This window comes from Haliotis cracherodii, unplaced genomic scaffold (genome assembly GCF_022045235.1).
Source record: "Haliotis cracherodii isolate W230 unplaced genomic scaffold, xgHalCrac1.p SCAF_16, whole genome shotgun sequence".
Lineage (NCBI taxonomy): Eukaryota > Metazoa > Mollusca > Gastropoda > Lepetellida > Haliotidae > Haliotis > Haliotis cracherodii.
This window is the reverse complement of record NW_027266271.1, coordinates 3,825,343-3,850,804: the sequence shown is the minus strand read 5'-3', so window position 1 is coordinate 3,850,804 and position 25,462 is coordinate 3,825,343. Positions and strand designations below refer to the sequence as shown.

The window sequence follows — 25,462 nt, the reverse complement described above, 5'->3', positions numbered from 1 at the left end:
CACCTCTACAGTCTTCTTTATGCGCTTCTAATAGATGTTGTCTACTGTACCCATGCAGGCATCTTTTGCAGAAATATTTCTTTTCCTTATGTTTTGTTTGATCGTATAGCACCCTGTTTAAACTCTTTATCCACGTATAATGATATTTACCATCTTTTTCGATCAGAAATGAATTGATTCTGGGAATATGTTCCGGAGCGGAACAACAATTCCTTTAGAATGTCCGAAAACATTTATAGCTAAATTATTTTGCTTTTCCACCTTATCAATTTGTGATATTGGTGTAGGTTCGTCTATACCATCGAAGTTGAGTCCATCGTTTTGGGGATAGCTAGAAGGTCTATCCGGATTTTTGTCTACGGGGAACAATGCAGATCTTATCATCATTCTTAAACAGTCATCGGATTTATTTTTTACGTTAATTATGGCTTTTTTCTTCTTATAATACGGAGGTAAATCTATATAAGATCCACCTTTGAAAGGCATGTAATTTGCTATATCTAAATATAAACTATCGATTTTATCCACACCCCAACCCGAACCTCTATTATTCCAGCGTTCTAAAGTTTCCTGTATCCTCTGAATTGATGTATCTAATGATGCGTTTATAGTATCGGATTTGGTTATAACTTCTTGATTGCTACGGAAATATGGTTCGGTATATTCGACGCTATCGTCTGTGTTACTTTTACTCAATGACATTTTAATCGTCAGCTGGTATTTTATACTATGTAAATCATCTAACTCCTCGTTAATTTTACTCGATATGATGGGCTTAATATCGTTAACATCCATGTTGGAATTAATATCCATCTTCCAACCTCTTAAATATTTACCAACGCTGGTGGTTGTGGGTACAAATATTAATTCTTGTTGAATATCATCCTCGTCTTGTTCTTGTTGATTATTATCAACATCATTATTATTATCTAGTAAAGCGATCAATTCAGCTCTTCTCATTCGAGAATAACCTCTCAGCCCACTGTTTCTCGCTCGAACTTTGAGTTCTCTAACAGTCTGGGGTGGTCTGTTGTATTCCAAACCGAGTAAGGTAATCAATTCAGCTTTTCTCATTCGAGAATATCCATGTAGACCACGTTGTTTTGCTATAGCCTTCAACTCTCTGACAAAAACCATTGTGACCATGGTATATACAAAATTATTCATTTGTCTAAATGGTTGTTTTTCATATATAAATACGTATTCTCCCCAACCTATTCCTCTCATTGATGTAATCTCTCTTCCTAGCATAAATAATCTGCTTCCTGACCTTATCAGCACCATGACTCTTACATAAACTGTAACTACATTTGACTCCAATCCCACATACAGAACAAACATAATTTTTAAAACCCTTTCTGATGTTATAAGCGTGAGTGCCACAGTAAATACCCACCGATGGCTTCTGACATTGAATCGATTTCCCCATGAGTGTATATTTGCATAGATTCATGGTTATACACATATCATATCATTTGTCTAAAAGGTAAATCACATCTACACTATTGATTAGGCTATTTATAGATCATGCATAGCCACAGCTGTGGTTATTTATGAGTAGCTATTGTATAGCTGAAAATCAATAGAGCAGATAACCCCATAATCACAAATGTGACCTCGCGGTTCTTTTGTTCCTCTGACGGTGTATAAAACTGACTCATTGTTGGTCTAGGTATTGGGTCGAGTTTTTTCCCATAAACGAGGAAGTATTCGTGCATGGCGGATTCAACATCCTTAAACGTTTGAATTGAATGTCCTTCCTTAATCAGTTTTTCATGAATAAAGTCTAATCTCTTCATTCTCTGCTGCGTATATTGTAACTGGGCTGCTTGGTATTGTTCTAAAGCTTCGTTATGTCGTTTACGCTCCTCTTCAACTTCTTTAGCGTTTGATTCCCTCATACTGGAAAATTAATAATTACTCCCCGAAAAAGCTAGAGCATTAACAACAGCTCCACCGACCATCATCGCAATTGATGCCATATAATATAAAATATTCAAATGTTTAATTACTTCATTATGTCTTGTTTGATGAGCATATCCTTCGTTGCCATAGCTAATCCAATATCCAGAACCATCATACCTATATCAAATCCATTAAAATCTAGCTTGGGAGGTTTGGCTTTAGTAATCATTTTAGCCATACGGGCATAGCCAATGGCCAAGCCGCTGACCACCGCTGAATGATACGTCGCGTTTACCAACATTTTACCGTCTGTAACTGGAGTAGTCATGCTTCTTATAGCATTATATGAGGACTAACCTCTAATTGAACTTGTTGTTGCGGCGGGGGTGACGTTTTCTCTTCTCCGGTCTTGTAAAAGAACCATACAGCCGCTATACCAGCAACTCCTACTAGTGCCCATGTTTTAATCGGATTTGAATTATTTATTAATTTTGCTTTGCGCGCCAGCCCTCCCTTTCTTCCTGCAGCTATTTTTGGGGGGTTCTTAGTAACTCTGGGTTTTAGTATTTTCTCATTCACTTGTGGTTCCTCATTCACTTGTGGTGGTTCCTCATTCACTTGTTGTTCCGCAATCTGTTGTGGTTGCGTGTTCACAATCTGTTGTGGTATCACCTGTTGTGTCTCCATTTATATTATCTAGTGGGCACGTATGTTTAAATTGACAATACCTAGCCGTTATTAAAGCTGTGGTGAACGGAGCTAAGAACATTCCGAATCTATGATAAAACTCACAGCTCACTGAGCTTATAGCGTGTTCGATGAATGGGTCTTTCTCTAGAGATTCGCATAAATACATGCGATGTTCTGCCGGGATGGGGAGAAACGTACTAGCTACGACTGTGTATAGTTGTAATATAGAAGACCCTATCGTTTTAGTCATGGTAGCTCCCAGTCTAGACTCGTAACGCGCATACAGTTTTTTAATTTCTTCGTCGGTCATGTTATCAATTTTTTCGATGGTATAATTTTCTCCCAAATATTGGGAACATTTTCCACCGGCTACCAAAGCGATGAGTCTTTCTCTATGTTTATCTGTAACTACTTCAGCATGTTGATCAGACTCTTTGAGCATTTGTTCGATGAGTTCGTCGCATTCCATAATGTAATACCTAAGGAGATATTTAAGTCTAACATAATATAATATGATGTATCCAATACATCCCGTAATAATGAACTGTTGCGAAAGAATGATGATTTCGAACCACATTTTATGTAATATTAACCGCTAATGTTCAATTTGCTACATTTTTGCTACATTTTGCTACATTTTGCTATAATTTTGCTATAATTTTGCTACATTTTGCTAAGCAATTGCATAAGCAGCTGGTTGATCGGTTTTTAATACGAGTTTACAGTGCTTCGTTGCCGCTAACACTTTTCTGACTTTATCTCGTTCACCCTTGGTATAAATGACATAATTTTCGCGTAAACATTCCTCGAATGAATCTCGGTCTTTGCAATGAAACAGCGCTACCCATTTGGTCTGCTCTCTGAGATCTTTCAGGACAGAGTTGTATTTTTGAGTAAGTACCCAAACGCTATGTTGAGTATGCCTTCCAGAGAATGCTAAATACGAAAGCATATCTTTCTTTTTGGTTAGTTCTTTACTCGCGCTGCAGTCGTCTATTACGAAAAGGGTTGATTCTCCTTTGTATTTTTCGTGACATACTCGGAGACAGTCTTGTAAACGATCGCCCGGATCGACTCTGTGTACCCCGTCGTCATTCATTACCCAATCTCTCGATAGGTATGTTTTATTAACGCTTATAGTTGGACACAGAATAATTAGATGATCGAAAACGTCCCGATAATGACTTTCTAAAATATCTAGAATAAAAGCTGTTTTTCCGCAGCCCGTTTGCCCGCATATGATAGCGCAGTGCGGATCTTTAGGTAAAAGATTATCAATAGATTGCTTGCACGAATCTCCCATTCTGTATATTAAGTTGCGCATCCATAATCACGTACAAATATATGTTTAATTTACCAGCCGATTCCTGGAGCTTCGTTATCTGTATACTGACACCCTCGCTAGCATTTTCTATTCTCCTCCCACTGCCGTGTAGTTGGTCATCGTCCGTTGTTCGCATGTCGAGCCATAGGGCGTACTTCGTGGTGAGGTATTCACCCATCTATACACTCCCGAGAGACAGATCTTTCACGACCGCGTTAACTTCCGGGGAACGTTTTATAGAAGGAAGTTTTTTAATCTCATCCCACTGGTGATAGGCTAGCATTCCTTGGCTATATAGTTGATTAGGAACGCCCTCAATAGTCAATTCTACTTTCGTAATCTTGGGATTGTAGAACTTCTCGGTATTTCTTTTAAACGCATCGGAGGGGTCCTCGAACAACATTAAAATACCCTTCAACGACCTCGTGGGGACGTTTAGATTGATATTCCACATCGTATCTTTTTTGTCCCTCGTGATCTTGCGATGTCGCAGCACGCGATCGTACAAAATGGCTAAACTTCCCGAATACTGGTTACGAATTTGTCTGGATAATTCGGGACCCGTTATCATATCGTACTCGAGCGAGATATTGTCAATGGAATAGCTAGCATCTTCAGCAGCTCTGATTACTCTACCGTAGTCGTTAAAAGTGAGTTCGTATTCTAACCTATCATCTAGGGATGCTTGATAAAAAGGCATGTGGGAATCTAGTAATTCAAAGTCTAGGGGAATATAGAATCTGTTACCTAATGCGTCGGCAACGGCCTGATCTTTTACGACAGTACCATCACCACTAGAAGCATCTACGCGCAGTCTCAATGTGTTCTTATTACAAATACCTTGGTACTGTAAGTTTTCCCGCTCTTTATTCGTTCTCCAGAGATCCATGTAACAATAGTATACTCAAAACCTCATTACCGCTAATTTTAATAGCGATTTTCTTAACGATAGCACGACCTAAGTTCTGAACGGGCTCCCTGTTAACGTCGATAGAAGTCAAAATAATCGTAAATGCTAGTCGGACAGTTCCCGGAAATAACACATCGTGTGCGCCGAGATTAGGAAAGCGAACCAGAAGCGTTTGATTCTGATCGATGGTACTCGGGTTATTAGTTATAGTAACAGACTGACGAATTGCTTTGACCCCTAATGGATCTCGAAGTCTACGTTGTGGGTTTAACTTGCGTCCGTATTGCGAAGACATTGTTATATTGAAATTATATAACCATATGTTTAATATAAAAATGGGTGATTTTGAACTAGATACCTTTGATGACTTTGATAACCAGAATCCAATCGAAGATACTGATGAAACCAGGTTAAGTAGTCTTAACGATGAAATATTAAAATCAACCGTCGATGATTATTACGATGCCTTAAAAGAAAAAGATAAAAATTATGTTATCCCAATAGGTCGTGACTATTCAAAGTTTATGCTAGATAGTAAAGGAACATTGCGAGTGCGTGACTCTCCGCATATTGATCTTATGCATTATAGTTTTCGTAAGCCCCTAGCCTTGTCTACTATAGCCGGCAGACATAGCTGCGAGTTTGTTCGTGATAAATTAGGTTTTGTAGAATACGGACGAGAAAAACTTTCCGCGAAGACTACTAAGGCTCTTCAGGCTATGAGGAAAGAACTCGTTAATACAGATGATTTGGAAGCAGCCTCGATGGTGGCCTCGAACGGACTCGGAGAAATCTTAGATACCTATTACGATAATTCCACGGCCAGTGTACCACATTCAGAGTTCAGTATTCGGGAATTACAGGGTCTTGACAAGGCAATGCAAACTATGCGGGGAGAACTCATCAATAATATGGCCAAGCTATCCGAAATCGACAAGCATATAGCTTACGAGAAAACAAAACTCGAACAGGCGGGCGATGAGTTCAGTAGACGCCACGTAGCGGAAAGAATACGTAACTTAGAAGACGAAAGATCAGCCCGCCTCGAAGCAGCTTCCAGTAATAGAAAGGCAATTCGTTCGCAAATCAGTCGTATTCGAGAAACTATCGATCAAGTCCTCAACGATGACACTACATGGGCGATAAAATTGAAACATTGTTCAGAGAACAGGGAATAACAATTGCCAGTATTTTAACCGCGTTGGGATTTATTATATCGACTTTGACTCTCTCGTTAACAGGTGGTGGCGGCGGATCACCGCCTAACGATAAAAACGGTATAAGAGAGTGGATAAAAAAGCATTTAAAAGTATTAGGTTCAGCACTGGGAAAGCTCGCTGAGAAAGCCGCGGCTGCACTTCCCGGCATGGGCGATAAAATTGAAACATTGTTCAGAGAACAGGGAATAACAATTGCCAGTATTTTAACCGCGTTGGGATTTATTATATCGACTTTGACTCTCTCGTTAACAGGTGGTGGCGGCGGATCACCGCCTAACGATAAAAACGGTATAAGAGAGTGGATAAAAAAGCATTTAAAAGTATTAGGTTCAGCACTGGGAAAGCTCGCTGAGAAAGCCGCGGCTGCACTTCCCGGTATAATAGGGAGTGTTGTTTCCTGGCTATTGAATTTATTAGCTAAGACCACCACTTGGCTTAGTCAAAACTTGTGGGGGTTGATCGTAGCAATTGCAGGGCTGTTGTACGTATTCGCTAAAGACTATTTAACCAAATCATGAGTAAACCAACCGAGACTCCACCCACTACAAGCGCTGTTTTTTCATCGATATGTTGTTGATTTTTAACCGCAATATGCGGTGACACTTGTGCATCAGTAGATGTTTGTGCGATAGTTGGTGTTTGTGGCTTGACTATTCCCTTTTCGCCCGTGATCGTTTGCGTTATTAATTCGACGTTCATATCTGAATTTATACCTGGTTTTTGTTGATCGGTAGCGATAACAATTTTATTATTATAAACTATCACTTGACCGATCTTAAGTTCCATATTACTCGGAGACATGTATAGTCCCGGCGCATAAACGAAGTCCACTTTGGATTGAGCGTACTGTAATGCATCTTGAAAACGCTTTACAGACGATGGTATGTCAACTGGTGAATTAATGGCGTCTTCCACGTTTGAGACAAACTGTTTTTGCGCATCGAGCGCCGTCCCAGAAAAGATAATGGACGTTCGTGTTTGAGATTGCGCTCCGAGTATTGCCCATACATAAGTTCTTATCGATTCATTAACTCTTACAAATCCTGGATTAGTAAAATTATTTTCCGTTTTATCATTAAGAAATTCATTCCAAGCGTCTCCAGGTGGTTGCTCAACCTTTTGGATGGTGAAAGCAACACCACCCATAAAGTTCATACGATCATCTCTCCACTCGTTACTTGAGAGAGCAAAGCTCGGAAGGAGCCGACCCCTTTTCAGTAAATCATCGCTGACTTCTTTAACAGAGTGTGCACCATCGTATGGAATACCTAGACCATGGTTAACTCCACTCAGACGCCAATCTTTACTCGTAGAAACATTAAATTCATTACAAATACGTTCGAATGCCTTCTTATCGTACTGATTATTTGTGGAATTCCACGCTCAATCATGCGGTAATGGAGCACTAATTTCTTTAAGTATACGTCTAATCTGATAGTACACGTGAAATGACATAACAGACTTATTCAGTTCAAATCCTGGAGCGTAAAGAGATACGCCACATCCCGTTGTGGCACACCATATGGCAAAGTTTAACTGATTCTGCTAAAATTGCATCGGATTGTGAAACCAATCGTGCACCATTTTATCGCTAGTTGCCGTGACTCTGTAATTTTCAAAGATATCGGGGAATTTAAGGAAAAATTCAGCACCAGAGGCAGTTACTATAATCGATTGATTAGTAATGTATCTCGATTTCATATTTAAGTTATGATATAGTATCATTGTATATTTAATATGTATGTTACACTACCTGGAATAACAAATGGTCAGTCTATTGAACTGCTTCATACAATCGATAACTCGGATGGACAACACGAAGTAGCACTATGCGATGTAACGTATTACCCACGGTGGACCAATATAAATGCTGCGAGAGGTTATAATAATGAGACAGAAATAAATGGTCAAAAATACATTATACCTGATGGGTATTACAGCGTATGCTCACTCAATGATGAATTTTTTAAGCCTAATGGAATAAGTCTAACACAAAATGAGTCAAATGGGTTACTGATTTTAAACGCTGGAAAAAAGGATGTAAAGCTTTACAGTAACTTAGCATACACACTTGGATGGGGAGGAGAAATAACAGTAATCAAGACATCAGATCAGGGACTCAATTTACCCGATTTAGTTCCCTATAAAGAGTTGTGCATCCATCTTGATGAAATAAGTACAACGGATAATATTCAACAAGAAAGTCCTTCAACTCTACTCAGAAGTGTTCCAGTGAAAGATGAAAAATACAATAGCGGTAGAACGGAAACTTTCTCGTTATTACAATATAAAAAATTAAAGCGGGGTATTATTTCAGACCTTAAAATTTCTGTATTAGATGTAAAACACCAACCTGTACATATAGGATACTTAAGTGTAACACTCCATATTATAAATAATGGTTGATGCATCAGGCCCTGGAACGATAAGACAATGTAATACAATTGCGCTTTCCGATCTCGGAGACACGGAAGGATTCGGTAAACCGGGTACCAATGGTAAGTTATACGCTTTACACTTACACGATAATGTATACAAGCGGAAAGAAGTTACATTCACGGGTAATCTAGAAGATTTAAGCGATGTCGACGTTAGTAGACTCCTTAAAACCACTCCGTACAATATTATTTACAACAGTGAGAATAAATGGACTATGGTCGAAGCAAACATCAAGTGGCTACTGAATATCGTCATTACCCCACCTTATGCGATGATGGGTAAGGGACATAATTTAACTAAGATAATAAATAGTGGCATCGTACTCGCGGCCTATATCCCGTCAAAACGAAAAAGTGTGTTAGTCACTCCCCTGCCAGAAAAACCAGGTCATATGTTATATAGTTGTCCGGCAATCCAAAATGTTAGTTTAAATTTGGTTACAGAATTCGATGATATTAAACAGAACTTGAGTGCAATACCTAATATTTCTACGCTTATTATTGAAGTCTTGTTCGAAGATGCACCGGTAGATGCCTTCGAAATATTACCAGGTCTATCGATTAAATGGCTCAAGAAACATGAGCGTCGACATTGCAGTATTATTCATGTTGGAGCATCACCCGTTACAACCCTCGAGGGGGTTCAAATTATTAAAAGTGACAGAATTTCTCTTTCTAAGATATTCTTACCGTATAATATACATTTGATAAGGTTGATGTATACTATCAAAACCTTTAAGCAAGACCAATTAAAGACTATTATATATTCGTAATATACACTATGAGTTTATATCCGGCGCTCGATGAAGCAATTGAAAAGATGGAAACTGTTGTCGGATTTCGATTACATCAAATAAGCGACATAAAACATCGAATAGAGAAGGATAGGGGGTTGAGACTTGGATTGTATAAAAAGTATCGCAGAGCCGTGAATGCTCTGGACGGAGTTGACACCGCTCTTGTAGTAGCTGGCATGGGACTCGGTGTAACCGGTGTCGGTTTACTATCAACTATAATCGCCGCGCCTATCATGCTCGACATGGAAATAACCGCCGGAGCCTCGGGACTGGCAGGAATAGCAATAAAATTCATTTCTCGTAGGTTGCAAAAGAAAGCATTAAAACACGATAAAATTCGAATACTCGCCGAAGCAAAGTTGAACCTGCATTGAGGATCATATTTCGACAGCAATGGTCGATTGTAAGATATCCGAGGAGGAGTTTCGTTTAGTGTTGTCAGAACTCACCAAATACAACGTAATGTAGCAGGAGATTCGATCAAAATCTCGTAAGACCAATGGTATTAGCGAGGACGAGAAAAAAAAGTTCATAGAACAGGGGAGGCAACAAGCGCGTCAATTATTCCGTGCCAAAACCAAAGAACTGGTTGGAGATTAAAAATAAATTGCTTACTATCGTTTGATTACATTTAGACAAATGCTTACATAAATATATATATTAATGGAAAAAACTATTAAATGGAGAGAATTACCACAAGGTTTTTATTATATCAGTGATGTCAAACCAACCAAATACGGTAATCAATTGTTTCTTATCAATTTACAAGAAGAGTGTAGTTATATAGTCTGGTCTCCTAGTAAAATGAACGAAGAACTTAATAAAAATGTTGAATATCGCTTTATCGATAAAAATAATGAAGAATATTTTTATTACCATTTAGGCTCATCTAAAGCAATGATTGGCCCCAGGTATTGGTGAGCTAGAGCCAATCTCATGACTATCGTTAAATCGCATAATCATTTTGGCATAAAAAATTCCATCTGTAGTAGCAGTATAGGTATATGAATCCAGCTCCAGTGGAAGTGAGCCAGAACCCCCATTACCTATACTACTGCTTCACAAGTCACTCCAAGCCCTGCATACTGCATAGGAATGGCTTGTGGCCCCCAAAGTACCTTTCTTCCAAATTTACAGTCCAGGGCTGGCACGGTCTCAGGACTTGTTCATTACCTGCAGGGTAACGAGCATTCATTCAATCAGGTCAGCATGACCCTTACCTCTTCATTCATACCCACAGAGCTTTTCATTCATACCCACAGGGTATGTCTTTTTATGTAACAACCGAGTAGCCCCTAATATTATCAATAAATATTTTCATGAATCCTATTGATTTGTTGTTACTGCACAAACTGCATTATTTGCATGTGCGTCTTGTTCAAGATGCTCCTGTTGATCAAGGTCACGTGACTGCAATGTACAAGTGATTGGTGCGTGTTACAATTCTGACCTAGTTTCAACATTGAAGCGAGAACACAATGCAAACAAACGAGTTGTTGAAATGATATAGTCAATGACACTTGTTCCATTCGCACCAATAAATGTATATTCACCTTTGCCAGCATCATCACCACATCTGCCGTTTAATATATTTAGATTCATGGCACAGCAAAGGTATAATAGTGTTTTTCCAAAATGATTCACTATTTTATCACATGAATATCGTGTGATGTTAACGTTGTCACTGAGATCAGAGAAATCTTCTATTCCTAACCGTTCAGCAATGTCATCATAGAAAAAGTCTGGATCTGTACCTGTTCTGGCGTTGAGGTCGCCTCCATGTAACAGGTGTCAATCACCATAGTCATTCAGTACATTTATAAGAGACTCCAACAGTAGGCTTATACCACATGTGGATGCTTGTCAGTATACCAAGACCTACCCAATAGGTCTTACATAAGTACAGGCCATCAAAATATCCTTTTCCAGATTGAGCAAAGATTTATCTCAGATAAAGAATATGCAGTTCAGGATGATAGCATGGCTTTTCATGTATTGGTAGAATGTATTGCTGATAATCAGAAAAATATTGATGGCAAAGCGGTTTCTTACACCATGTTTCACTAAGTGAAATAAAATCATACCGTTTAATGAATTCGATGAAATATAGATCATCAATTTTGGTCGAAAGTCCTGATATGTTTCAAAATAATATATTGATGGGATGTCTGTGGTCATCAGAGCGTGTAGGGCCACAGCCACACCCCTAGCTGTGGTCTGTGTTAGAAGTTGACAATTCCACGTTGTAGGATGGGATGGACGCTGGTGTTTGACACAATGCCGACTGTGACATTTCTGGTAGCACATTGGAGCCAGTCTTGTGGCGTGTTAAGCCTGAGATTATTAACCCCTCTTTTGTTTTGTGGTTTCAATTGTTGAAGAGTTTGTCTCTGGCGTTTTGTAAGATTATTTGAAATTCCTATTCCATAATGTTTGAGTACAGAATCGTAATGAAATAGCTTGTATCTTACGATCCAGATTTGTGAAACAAACAATGAGTGGGTGAGGTCGCTTTGACCCGGACGTTTTCATACGATGCACTTTCACAATATCAGTGACAGTAAAAAAAAGTGAATCACTATCTACAGAATTCAAGGTCTCACATACAGTTGACTTCAAAGATTTTGTATTTTCCATGCTTGAATCGGAAACACCATAGAGGAGAGCATTTTGTTTTCTGCTGTACTGTTCAAGGCGGTCAATATTGTTTTCTACAGCATGTAATTTTGTTGATATAACAGTGTAATTGATAGCAGAATCGGCATGTTCTTCCACGATGTCAAGACAGTCCATATGGCATCTATATCAACAAGTCTCATAGTGTGTTGCGTCTGTTTCATTTCTTCTAAACTTGACTGCAACTCTTCCATACTAATGTTTAGTTTTCGTGTGTCGGATTTGACATCGCGAATCTCTCTTGACGGATCATTTTTCATTTTTCGAATTTCTTGCATGATGTCGATGTTTATCTGATTTTTATCAACTTTTGAGGGGCCCAGATTTAGATCCACATCACCAGACAGTAGCAAGCATTTTTGAATCACTAATGCTACAGCACTTAACTGCACCATAGTGTATAGAAATGAAAATGTTCCAATAAGCCGAGAGCCCATCTCAGTGTTTAGCGAGTATTTCGTCCATGGTGTATACTGTCCAACATGGCTGATTTGACGAGTCCCAGTCGGGTGAGTAAACTGACCAACTCTCACTCTCCATGTTTCTGTAGATATCTACGACGCATCACGGTAAAGTTAGAAACCAATTTGTAGCAACCAGATGTTATAGTTGCCTTTGCTCTCTGTATATTTGATGTTTTTTTGTGGACCGCTCGAGCAAGCTGCCTACTCGCTCAAGGGATGTACCTCACACAGGGAGTTACTAGAGGCAGATCCCACCGGGTCAATCTGGTTTATTCTGGCAGAGATGTAATAGAGGTAGAAGTTTCATAAGAATTATTGAACAATAGTTATCATTGTTAATAATTCTAAGAATACTACCTCTATTACATTACATCAGAAGTACTCCCTCCCATCAATTATATGACATCATGGCTTGGGTAGTTACAAGACTGCTTGGCGACAGCTAGTTGTGTGTAATTGGCAGTGAAGAGGATGTCTGTTTAAAATCTGGAATTTTTTGTTAGTGTGACTGAAGCCAAAATACAGGGTTTATGGCAGAGATGTAATAGAGGTAGCATTCTTAGAATGATTAACAATGATAACTGTTGTTCGATTTTTCAGATATTTGATGATCAGGTGAAAAATAATTATTGAAGATTGATCAGTTTCGCTGTGGTGATACATTGGCCAATATTTAGTTTATATACACCTAGTCATTGTGGATAAAATAACTACTAAATATGAAAATATATCTATGAATTTAAAAGCAAAACTCCTTTAACTATCCCAAATTTAATGTGAACATAGCACTGAAAATATTTGTATAGTATTTTATTGATATGTACATCACGCAGTGGCTGATATCTTATATTCAGCAACGCATGAATGGTTTTTTAAACACATTTTGTGACAACCTGTTTTTTGCACCAGTTGTGGAGGGTGATCATTGCCGATCAGCGATATCTCTAGCATGGGACACAATTATTATAGTGAACACAAAATCATTAGCGTGTAAATCGCATATACATGATTCATATGCCTTTACATTCAACGTAACATCGATTGGTGATCCTTAAATATCAACAAAATTTAAATAAAAGGCTCTGAGGAACTTGCAAATGGCATGTCTATTCATCGTCTACTGTTTCCAGGTCAAGGGAGCAGATCAGGTCAAACGGATTAAATCATACACCAATTATACCATCAAAGTCACATTATTATTTCATATTAGTGGTGATTACTGATACTATGTAGTGATTTGTGTTTATTCTGGGTGCGACAGGCAAAATCATTCACAATTTATTGTAATTGTTTTGTTATGAAAGATTATCAGCAGACTACCCCAGTCTGTGACACCATAGTGACCATTACACTTACTGAAATATTGCTGTAAGATTTCATGATCTTTATTTGCATTTTCACACGTCATATGAAACGGAAAACAGACAAATGAAACGTTCCTTGATTAAGTAGATCGTCAGCTTTCGGCAAGACATATGGAGGCAATGTAAACTTTGTTGATATATAATGTAAGTTATGCTGAGGTTGGACAAAGCGCTCCATGTTTGATTTTCGAAAGTCTGCTAGCATCACAACGTGGGATTTGTATTTTAGTATATCGTAAATATTCAACGAAAACCCTTGGAATTAGGATCGGTTAATATTTATAAGTCATTTATTATATCCTGCAAATTTGATAACATGACACATTAGATTAACCCTATTGTTCTTATTTCTGCAACTGACATGATGACCTCGAAAATTAAGTCTTTAATCTGTTTAACCTTTGAATAATGAATTTACTGAAACGGTTCATAATTTACCATCTCGCTGATATTTGCCATTAAAAAAGAAATCATATTTATACTCACTTATTGATGCTGAAGATATTGGAGACATAGTTATTGAAATCAATTTGCACAAATTTTACGATTTAAACAGGTTCCTAACATACAAAACGCTTACCACCTTTAATTACCTAATTCAGTAAGTTCAAGAAAACTTACAAATTTTATGTTTGCTTTGGTCTTATCCTTGGTAACAGCAGGTTATATTTTTATGTAGTAATGTGTAGTTTTCTGTCAAAAATAAATTTGCAAAATATTTCTTCAGTTGTCCCATGTTTAATGTAGCACCAATTGTTTGAAATCGTTAACGCTCTTTACAGTGCCTTATATAAAACAATTCAGCAGGCTAAAGGCTAAACAAAGACATGACCACTTACATGTAGCGCCGAAAAATAGCTTGACTATCGTGATCAACCATCAGTAAGGGTTACTCTGCGCACCTGCTTCACTTGGCTTTCACATCGACAGATACATACTGAGGAATGCAAACAATTACAGTATCTTGTGTAACTTTTTTGTGGCTTCATGTTTTCAATCTTTTTTCTTAATTTTTGCAAAATTTCAATCATATTTGTTTACATCAATTTCACCAAAATTGTGTGTAAATTGATCGTCCGATAAAACCAACTCAGCATTATTTACAGCAATGATCACATCACAGCTACTGATACCTTGAAACAAACCCTATTTGGCAGAGAATGGATATATCATAATTGCCACACTTGGACTTGTTAAAGGTTATACTTGTTGTAGTTTGACTGTCATGTAGCGACATTCGCTATAAAACTGTTCCATACGTAAAATGGAAAGCTGTATGTTTCTCCTTATGATAACATCATACAGTCAAGTCTCGTTAATCCAACACTCGTTAATTCGACAATCGGCTTTATCCGACACTAATGATGGGAACTGATTAAATCAGTGCTATTTAGACCGGTTACTCCGACAGTCTCACACTCCGACTCTGACACACCTAATTTGCAACGAATTACCGAAATCATTCATTAATCAGTCTCGTTAATCTGAGTGATCAGCGTACTCCGTGGTCATCTGTGCGCGAGTACACAGCCCGTGTTTTGATGAGAGACGGCTGGTAGCTGCATATGACAAAGGCTGCAGAGATAAACTTGCTTAACAATAAACAATTAATGCTTTAAATAAAGAAAACAGGATTAATCACATGCTTAGATTACCTCAGTCTCATTAAAATCAGATACAAGTTCTCGCTTTCTCCGAGGACATCCCATTACAGGTCACATATTTTGTTCAAATCATTAGGAATTTTTTTATAAAACCCAGCAAAAGTGATTTTTGAAGTATATTTTGTATACCATATAGATAATCAACAGATCCTAATCAATTGTTTGCAGTTTGCACATATCATTCTCATTGACCCATATGTCACACATGGAACAGTACATTTTCAAGGTGAGGTTCATCTGTGCTCAATATCTTGTATGGCCACCATTAGAGCGCAAGAAATTACTGGCATCATCATCGCATTGAAGCACTCCCAAATTGTGGTCTGGGGAAGAATGTTCACCCACTCTTCCTGCAGTGCTTGTGGTTGTTGCTGACATGCTCCCAGTCTTTGATCCAGTGCAGCCCATAAATGTTCGATTGGGACCTGGCAGGACCTGGATGTTAGCTTGTGATATAGCTGGGAAGGACATGTCGTCGAAGAATCTCATCCATGTAGCGTTTTGCCGTTAAATTCCCTTGAACTTGCACCAAGTTTGTCCTTCCAGTGTAGGAGAAAGCTGCCCACATCATCACACTACCTCCACCACCAAATCTGTCAGTTTCTTGTATGCAGTTTCGGGCATAACGTTCCCGATGACGCCTGTTAACATTACGTCTCCAATCCGCATGGTGAAGCATAAAACGTGACTCATCACTAAACCAAACTTGTCTCCATCGCAGTTGTGGCCATACGCAATGACCTTGACACCAATGACGTCGCAGCTGATGATGCTGGTCTGTCAAAAGGACCCCTCAAACTGGTCGTTAAGCATGAATTTCTTCAGCACGTAAACGACTCCTCCCTGGTCTGATATCCTTCTAATTCCTGATGTTGGCGTAGTTGTATAGATGGCCATGGTGGTTTTTTCCTGTTATGACATAGCCGAATGAATATGTCCTGTGCTCTAGTAGTGATACGTGGTCGACTGGATCTAGGAAGGCCACATGTAGTCCTGTGTGTCAGATAACGGTTCCACAGTCTTGTAAGGGTGCTTGGGGCTACATGAAAAAACCTAGCTACGGCCAAAGATTATTCGCCTGTATGCAGTCAGCCGATGGTGTTGTTGCATTGGGCTTCCAACAGTAGTGGCATGTTTTCGCTGTTCGCTTGCTGTATGATTGTGATGGCATGCAAATGATAACCCAACGTTTTTATAGCCCGGCAAATGAAGTTGCACGTGCATGTCATGTTGATGTGTTTCAGAACAGGGCTCTCACATGGTTGTGTTTTTTAGATTTTTCAAATTTCTGCAGTGCATCATTTTTTCCACACAACTCATTCCAATCCATGAAGGAATGACCAATTCATATTAATTTGATATGGATATCGTCAACACTTTGTCAGATATTTACTATTTGACTACTTTTGGAGGGTATATATTCTGAATTTGGGGAAATATTTCCAAAACTGTTTGGCATTAGATAAATTGTTCTCCTTAGATGGATTATACAAATCGGAGTTGAAAATGTGTATAAAGTCAATTTTCCTGTGGTCTTTATTGCAACAATGTTCTACTTTTATACATTGGTGCTTGCAGAATTAGAAACTTTGTCAAAAGTTAGTTATATTAATTATGTTTGTTAATAATTTTGTGCTCAGTATTTTTTCAGAAAATATTTGAGAAACTTTTGTTCACATTTTCGAATCTTGACTACTGGTAAATATCCAGGAGACCTACAGTGCTGTGGCAATATATATATTTTTTTATTTTAGCCATTTGCAGATATGCAGATGTACCTGTATGTATTTCAGTTGAAAAAAATCTATGTTCATATGTGGTGTATATGCTGTCATTCTTACTGATATTTGTCTTCCAGAACCAGACTTCAGACATAATGCTGCGAAGTATATGTGGCCATGTATTACCTGAAGCAATGGTATGCTACCTAGAAAACTATTCTGCTGAGAAGTTTTCTGAGATCTTCCTTGGAGAATTTGACACACCAGAGGCTATCTGGAACAGTGAAATGAGGTCAGTATGGTTTGGGCTGTACATGTTTACAGATGAGGTTATTTCACAGCTTGTACTCCTTTTGCTCTCTTTTTGGGTTGTACAATATGCTGGCCTGAATTACAAATTGCCAAACATAAGTGTTTACTAAGCAGACTGTCATAAGGACCTTGGGATTCCCCAGCTAAAAAGCACCTGAAGAACCAGATTTATCCTCAGAAGTAGGGAACCCAAAATAGGTTTCCACTGAAAAGCAGGTACCAAACACAAGGAAGATGTATAAAATTATTGCATGGTAATTTGTTAACAGAGTAGACGGCCCAAGAGAACATGTCCGTGTGACAAAGTAGCATCCTGCAGACATTTGCCTTAAATAGAAGATTCATTTATGTTGCTGTACTTGCCATAACTGTACTTCTAAAACCACTGCCACTTAAATTACAATAGGCCAAAATTTCAACATACACTCCAAAAAATGTAGGGGATCATGAAATATAAATCTGTAAAATCTGTAAATCTGGAAAGTTTTGCAAGCCTGAAAGTACTGCGACAACTGTGAGCTGCAAACTCGCATTTGTTTCATGATGCAGTTATTTTGGCAGTCCGACATCCAACAATAGTCGCAAAATTCCTGCGAATCCTCAAGCTCTATTACATCATAGCCATAAATCCTGTATTTTGGCTGCAGACACACAATAACTAAATCTTCAGATTTTCAACAGATGTCCTCTTTTCTGTCAACTAAACACAACTAGTTGTCACCCAAATTGCACATCTAGCTCAGCAAACTGAACATACTAGCAGACAGCTTATCCCGGAGTGGGAGGATCATACCCACTGTGTGGACTCTTCACCCAGATGTCTTTACCTGGATAACCTCCTTTTGGGACACCCAGCATCTGGACCTCCTTGCAAACTGCCTCAACCATCAACTTCCGGTCTACGTCAGTCCGGTTCCAGATCCGAGAGCTCTCCAGATAGATGCACTATCCATGGATTGGACAGGCCTGTTCGCCTACGCATTACCTCCATGGTCTCTCCTAGACAAGGTCATACAGAATTTGGAAGCGACCAATTGCACAGTCATCCTAATTGCTCCAAATTGGCCAAACAGGACATGGTTTCCCAGACTACTGTCGCTCCTAATGGGCGAGCAGCTTGCTCGTGTGTTATATGCACCCTTTGTTATTGGCAATTAAATTCTGGAAAAATATATCTGTCGTACATTAACATTTCAGGCTGTCAGCATTAACCACGTAATTTATCTTTCAACTTTTCAACTATTTTTCACCAAAATAATATTCTAATAAGAGCCCCCTATTTCTAATTTTGAGAGCGCCCTGGGCGCTGATTACGTCGAATACGGTAGTCTAATTCACTAACCTGCCACATCTAATCAAGTTGTTAACGTAACGCCCAGTAATGCAGACATACGCCTGCCACTGTTACTCAAACATCCCTTGTCAACTACAACAACACATGCATCTAAATGATAAAAGTACATGAACAGAGCAGTAAAAGATAAATGAAATGATATCAATATACGAAAATAGAAATGATATCAATAATCAATGCAATAACAGAAATTCTATGAATACCACAACTTCCAATAGACATGTGTACCCTACTCACACACGAGTCCCAAAGAGGGACAGGTCAGGTGAAATTGCTAAGGTAGAAGGCAACCTCTTAAACACTTAAATAACAACAACAACAGTTTAAAAATCACTGACTGACACTGAGTTACCATTTCATCATGCCACATACTGCTTTGATATTTGCCAATCTTAACAGGGCGTCACAAAGCTTTACAGACACAGTTAAGGCTATTCTTAGCCACTTGCAGTAATTTCAAACACAAAACTATCCATATTTACAGTAAATGTTATGATTGATTGTCAGAAGAAAGATCACCTTTGAAAAATGACTGCCTGAGAGCGCTTTCGGAAACCAAAACCTTGTGCCCCAAATGCCTGAAACATTGCATGTTGACCATTTTTCTTATCGAACCATACATCTTAGTATTTCTGTAATCTTCTGTTATTTTTTTTAATATTCCCTACTTTTTTTTATCAGTATACCTCCGTTTCAAAGGGATTTGTTGACTTGTTGACTGAAGCCTAAGCATCCCTGCCAAATCTGAGAGCAGCTGTGAGGATGGTCTTTATATGTAAGACCACATACCTTACATCGTAATGCCTGCTGCTGTATATATTGACAGACAATCAGGTCAGTGAAAGGCCAATGCATATATCTCCTGATATGTCTGGGAGTCTGCTGTTAGCAACCCGTACAACAGTCTTCTGCCGGTGGGCCTGTTTAATTAATTGGTTAATTAATCAATTTGGTGAACAATTTAACAATGTAACAAAAGCTCAGATTCATAAAGTGTTGAACTTGAAATGAATAATCAGCTAAGTACTTATCACTTCTCAATTGTACAGTTTCTCATCTTCATGTTTTTAAGCGTGTTTATTCCTGCAAAATGTAATACATTGTAACAAGTATAAATATATATAAGACCAGCCTAATATACATAATTCTTGCATATCTTCTACCTCTATTACATCTCTGCCATAAAACCTGTATTTGGGCTTCAGTCACACTAACTAAAACTTTCAGATTTTCAACAGACGTCCTCTTCACTGTCAATCACACACAATTAGTTGTTCACAATATAGCACTATAGCAACCCAAGCTATGACATGTGTAAGGGTAGGAAACCTCACTACAGTTGTAACAATCTAGCGCTCGGTTTGGTCACATTTAATCTAAGATTGTTTTATGGTTTTCTTATAATAGATATGTTAAGTCATATTAGGAGCTGCTAATTGTAGTGATGATCGTACTCATGTAAGTATAAGGCTGGTGTGAGGTGTTTGTGAGGTGGTAATGGAGTCTCCCCCTCCTCCTGCTTGTAAGAAGTGTGGACATTTTATGATCATGGAGAACCTCACGGAAAAGTATTGGCTAAGAAGAGACCATCTGTCCTAGCTGCCAAGGCACATGGATCTTCATATCCTCAGAAGTGCTCTGGGATCAGAATTTACGAGGGCTGGCTGAAAAGTTCTAAGCCTAACTGTGAAAGACCCGTACCAAGTCGATGGTTTTCATTTATTTCTCCAAATAGTCCCCTTCCAGGTTTACACACTTTTGCAAGCGATGCTGCAAGGCCTGGATGCCGGTCAAGAAGACATTTTCTTCAGCCACCCTAAAAAAGTCATTCACAGCGGAAATGATGTCATCATTATTAGGAAAATGGCGACCGGCTAGTTCCTTTTTCATTTTGGGACACAGATGGAAGTCTGATGGGGCCAAATTGGGTGAATAAGGGGGATGGTCAATGAGTACGAAGCCACAATCATGGATCGCCGACATGGCAACCATGAGATTTGTGAACAAGAGCATTGTCAATAGCTTTGGCACCCATTTTGCAAGAAACTTTTGTCATCCCCAACTCGTTGGTGATAATGTGATCAACCCTCCCATGAGAGATGCCCACAACACTGGCAATATGTCGAGTGGTCAATCGTCGATCAACCATCACCATGTCATGCACTCGGGTAATGTTTTCCGGAATGGTTGCTGTTGAAGGCCTTCCTGGACGCGGGTCATCGTCAAGGCTCTCTCTGCCTCGCTTGAATTCCGCAGCCCACTTCTTTACAGTGGAAAAAGAAGGGGCATCTGTGTTGGAGTTAGCCCTTTCAGTTGCAGGTACTTGATGACTGCCCTATAGCCAGTTTTGTCCATTTCTGGTGATTTCATGAGTAGGTTCACAAGATGGTCTGGTACGAAGTCAATAATAACATTACAGTTGCAGTTCTTATGTCTATGATTCATTAAATGATTGTACTTGTTGGTGGCAAAAGTTTGTTTCAATCCGATTGAGATATCCCTCTTAGGCTTAGAACTTTTCAGCCAGCCCTCGTATCATATAAACAGCCACCTAAGAAGAAGTTTGTCAGGGATACGACAAGTGTCGGTCTCATCAGGAATCTTTTCGTCAGTCCGACTACAAGAAATGAGGATCCTATCGCTGTGGCAGATCTGGGGGCAGAGGTGAAAGCAGGTTCTGACTTTTTGCCACCCACCGTAAAGCATAAACTCAATCACACACTCACTCACTCCAGCTTCCTAGTAAATCTCTCCGAGACCACTCCGGGTTCAAGACACAGTATACATCAGGGCGCGTTTCCAACTACACAAGGGATATTTGTGTCCATCAGAGGATCAATTTGTCAAGACTATTACGATGATTCAATCCCTATCAAGTCAATGCAGCAGGTCTCTAAGGTCTTCTAGGCAACTTAACGTCTCTACAGGATATGACCTTCAGAGGAAGGTTGATGTAAGATCCTCTACAAATATGGATCAACGCACTACGATCCCACACCCTAAAGTTCAAGACTCAGTTACCTCCCAACTTATTACAGGACCGTGCAATTTGATAAAATCTCCCAGTCTCCCGCATGATGGACAATTTCTCCCGCAAAACAGAATTCTTCATTATTTTAAAAATTCGCCTCCATTGCCCTGTGAGTAAAAACAAAGAACGGGAAGTTTACATCCCGATCTGTCCAGTAGGCTCCCAGATTAGCGACAGCTATCACAGCCGCCCACAGGGGGACCCAGATAGGCCTTTGACTAGTAATCAACTGGTAATTGAATTCATATGGTGAATGATTTAACAATTTAAACTGTTAAGAGGGAGTGAGTGAGTTTGGTTTAACGCTGCTTTTAAAAAACTGTAAAGATACCTGAGATAGTCCTAACAGGTACCTGAAGGGTTGAACTTTAAATAAATAATCAGCCGAGTATTTATCACTTCATGAAATGAACTGTTGTCTTCATGTTCTTAGCGTGTTTATTGTTCCCCGCCGCACGAAAGCGCGAAGCGGGGGATATAGTATTCACGACCGTCCGTCCGTCCGTACGTACGTACGTACGTACGTGCGTCCCACCTGTTTGTTGCCACGATATCTCAAGAATTAAACACTGGATTGTCTTCATATTTGGAACTATGTTGTATATACAGACTCTGCAGACACCAGTCAGTTTTGGTGACCTTGACCCCATTTTCAAGGTCACAGCAGGCAAATCTGCTTTTGGAGTTGGAAAACGGTGTTGCCGCAATATCTCAAGAACTAAACACTGGATTGTCTTCATATTTGGTACTATGGTATATATACAGGCGGGGGACATTTCGTCACTTTGTGACAAATACTTGTTCTTCCATAATTTAAGAACGTCCAGTTATACATGACTTAATTGGTTTTTAGATTTGTCAGAAACTTTGTCAAAATATAACCTGCAAGCGCCATCTTCAGAAACAACACTATGTGTGATTGGTTGATTCTGTAGTCGAAATAAATGTGTTACACGATCAGGCTTCCACATAGCTAGGGTTTCAAAGTCAAAGTTTAAAGTGAAACTTATAAATTTCCTTTTGACTGACATTGTGACTTGTGTGCACAGAAATATCAATACATAGAACTTTATCAAATTTCACGAGAATGTATTCTGTGATATATTTTACACAATTTGGTTAATAGTTTGCTAGCGTCCCAGATCAAATTTGGATACAAAAGTACTCGTCAACAAATGAGATTAAGACACGTCAAGGTCAGGAAGGTCAACAACGACAAAGAGACTCATTTCATTCACTAATTGTAGTAAAACTTAATAGTGCTTCCAAATATGGCTTACATTTCTTGGCATGGAAGAATGTGAACATTTCTAGTGAAGTAATGGGACTGTCAACAGACAGAAATATACAATATATCTTATTGAAATTAGGGGCGATAAGGTTGCGTCAGGATAAATGCACTTGATATTTCTTTGGCCTATTTTGTAACCAAACTCGTGCCGAATACTCAGAAAACCTGCATCAAAATGTCGGATTAACCACATCATCAACTGGTCAAGCTACTGATTGTTAAATTTCAATATCTGTTTGCGTTTATCTGAGATGATCTTTGAACGAAAGTGATATGGGTAGATTGTGCTAGGTTTATTCTTGGAGGAGGAAAATGCAAATGGAAATTTAGTACGTATAAGAAGTTTTTAATTATTCATTGTTTTAAAATATCTGGTTTTCTTAATAACATTAATAAGAATAAAAGTTGGAAATTATCTTATCTTCACTATTTTAAAAATCTCCTCCTTTGGAGGCAAATCTCCCACATTGTCATGATGTGGGGTTGACAGGTCTGATGGCAATCCCCTGACACCATCTCTTTACAGAGGCATCAGATTCGGTATGGGGAGCCCATATGGACAATCCCACAGTACAAGGATCTTGGAGCACCAAACAGAGGATCCTACATATCAACTGCAAGGAAATGAAGGCCATCTATCACGCCATCCTGGCATGGAAGATGCGTCTCTCCCAATCGGCCATCCTCATAGCCACGACCACGGTAGTGGCATACATTCAGAAACATGGAGAAAACAGATCCAGTTCTCTGATGATGGAGACTACACCATTGTTTGCCTTGACAGACTCCATCAGTTGCCGGATGGAAGCGAGACAGCTGAACATCCTTGCAGACAGCCTTTCCCACCACCAGCATCGGAGGCTGAGTACACCCTTGATTATCCTGTCTATTAGGTGTAGGATGCATGAGGAACACCTTGCTTACAGTACTAAGTGCAGATGGATGAGCAGAAGTGATGTCCGAACCGAAGGAGATAGAACCGGAAGTGACATCATCACCGACAGTGAGATCATACCGGGAGTGATGCGTCAGCACCGGAATTAGCAGTACAAGATCCATCTAATCAGGAAATGATGTCTTTTGGTAGAAATGGACCATAAGAGATGTTATTATGTAGTAAAAGGGAATTGACAAACCGGAATTGACATCACAACCGGAAGTGAGGTCAGAACCGGAAATAGTGTCATGAATCCAATTTCAACAAGAAATGGCGTCATTTGGTAGAAATAGACCAGAAATGACATCATTATTACTAACAATATCAGCAAAAATCTCAGTAATTCTAGTGAAGGTATCTCGTATTTGACTGATTCTTGATGCATTCTGATTTTCAAGTCCTCACAAGGAATTTCAGAGGAAATTATCTCGAGTCAGGATTAGAATCAGTGATTAAATGGTTTCCAGAAGAGGATTTCTGTCAATTACACTGCGAGCTACTAGAGGATGATCTCACCGGGTCCCTCTGGTATATTCTGGCAAAGATGTAATAGAGGTCGATAATTCGCAAGAATTATTGAACAATAGTTATCATTGATAATAATTCTAAGAATACTACCTCTATTACATCAGAAGTACTCCAACCCACCTCCCCAATTCATCTACCTCTAGTGGTTAGATGTTGGAAAGAAGTGAGGTTCCCGCCATTATGGACGTCATAGCTTGGGTTGCTTTTGTGCTATATTGGGAACAACTAACGGTGTGTGATTGACAATCAAGAAAACATCTGTTGAAAATCTGAGAATTGTAGTTAGTGTGACTGAAGCCAAAATACAGGTTTTATGGCAAAGATGTAATAGAGGTAGTATTCTTAGAATTATTAACAATGATAACTATTGTTTGATGACTGTTATAAAATGTATCAGAAACCGTGGTAACTTAAACCTTCAAACTAATGCCATTAACTCTCGGAAATAAAAACGAAGTATGACCAGCATGCACCAGCTCCGACATGACGTTTGATTGGTTGATTTGGTACTCAAAATAACAATGAAATACATCATTGGTTGGAATGAACATATCATTGATCGAGCTACCCTTCGTTTGTTTTTAATGTAGCTGTTTGCGTTTATCTGGGATAATCATTGATCAAAGTAATATTGCTAGGTTGTGCTGGCTTTGTTCTTGGATTGGGGGAAATACAAGTGGAAATTAAGATTCATGGAATTCATGGAGTTAGTGAGAATAAATGTTAAGCGAAGCCTGTAAAAGTTACATACAACATACAACACCTGTCACTCAATGTCGTCCTGGCGACAAGTACTTTTTTTTCATATAGAAAATTGTTATATTTCTGATGCACAT

At 38.9% G+C, this 25,462-nt stretch overlaps 1 protein-coding gene across 2 annotated transcripts in view; it reads left to right on the top strand.

The window, feature by feature from the left end:
* LOC139463733 (dnaJ homolog subfamily C member 13-like) overlaps positions 1-25,462 on the top strand; it is a 510,967-nt gene that overhangs the window by 247,144 nt on the left and 238,361 nt on the right. For both annotated transcript variants that reach the window (XM_071244983.1, XM_071244982.1), the window contains exon 33: positions 17,311-17,465. In XM_071244983.1, coding sequence (XP_071101084.1) covers positions 17,311-17,465 — 155 coding nt within the window. The remainder of the gene's footprint in view (positions 1-17,310; positions 17,466-25,462) is intronic.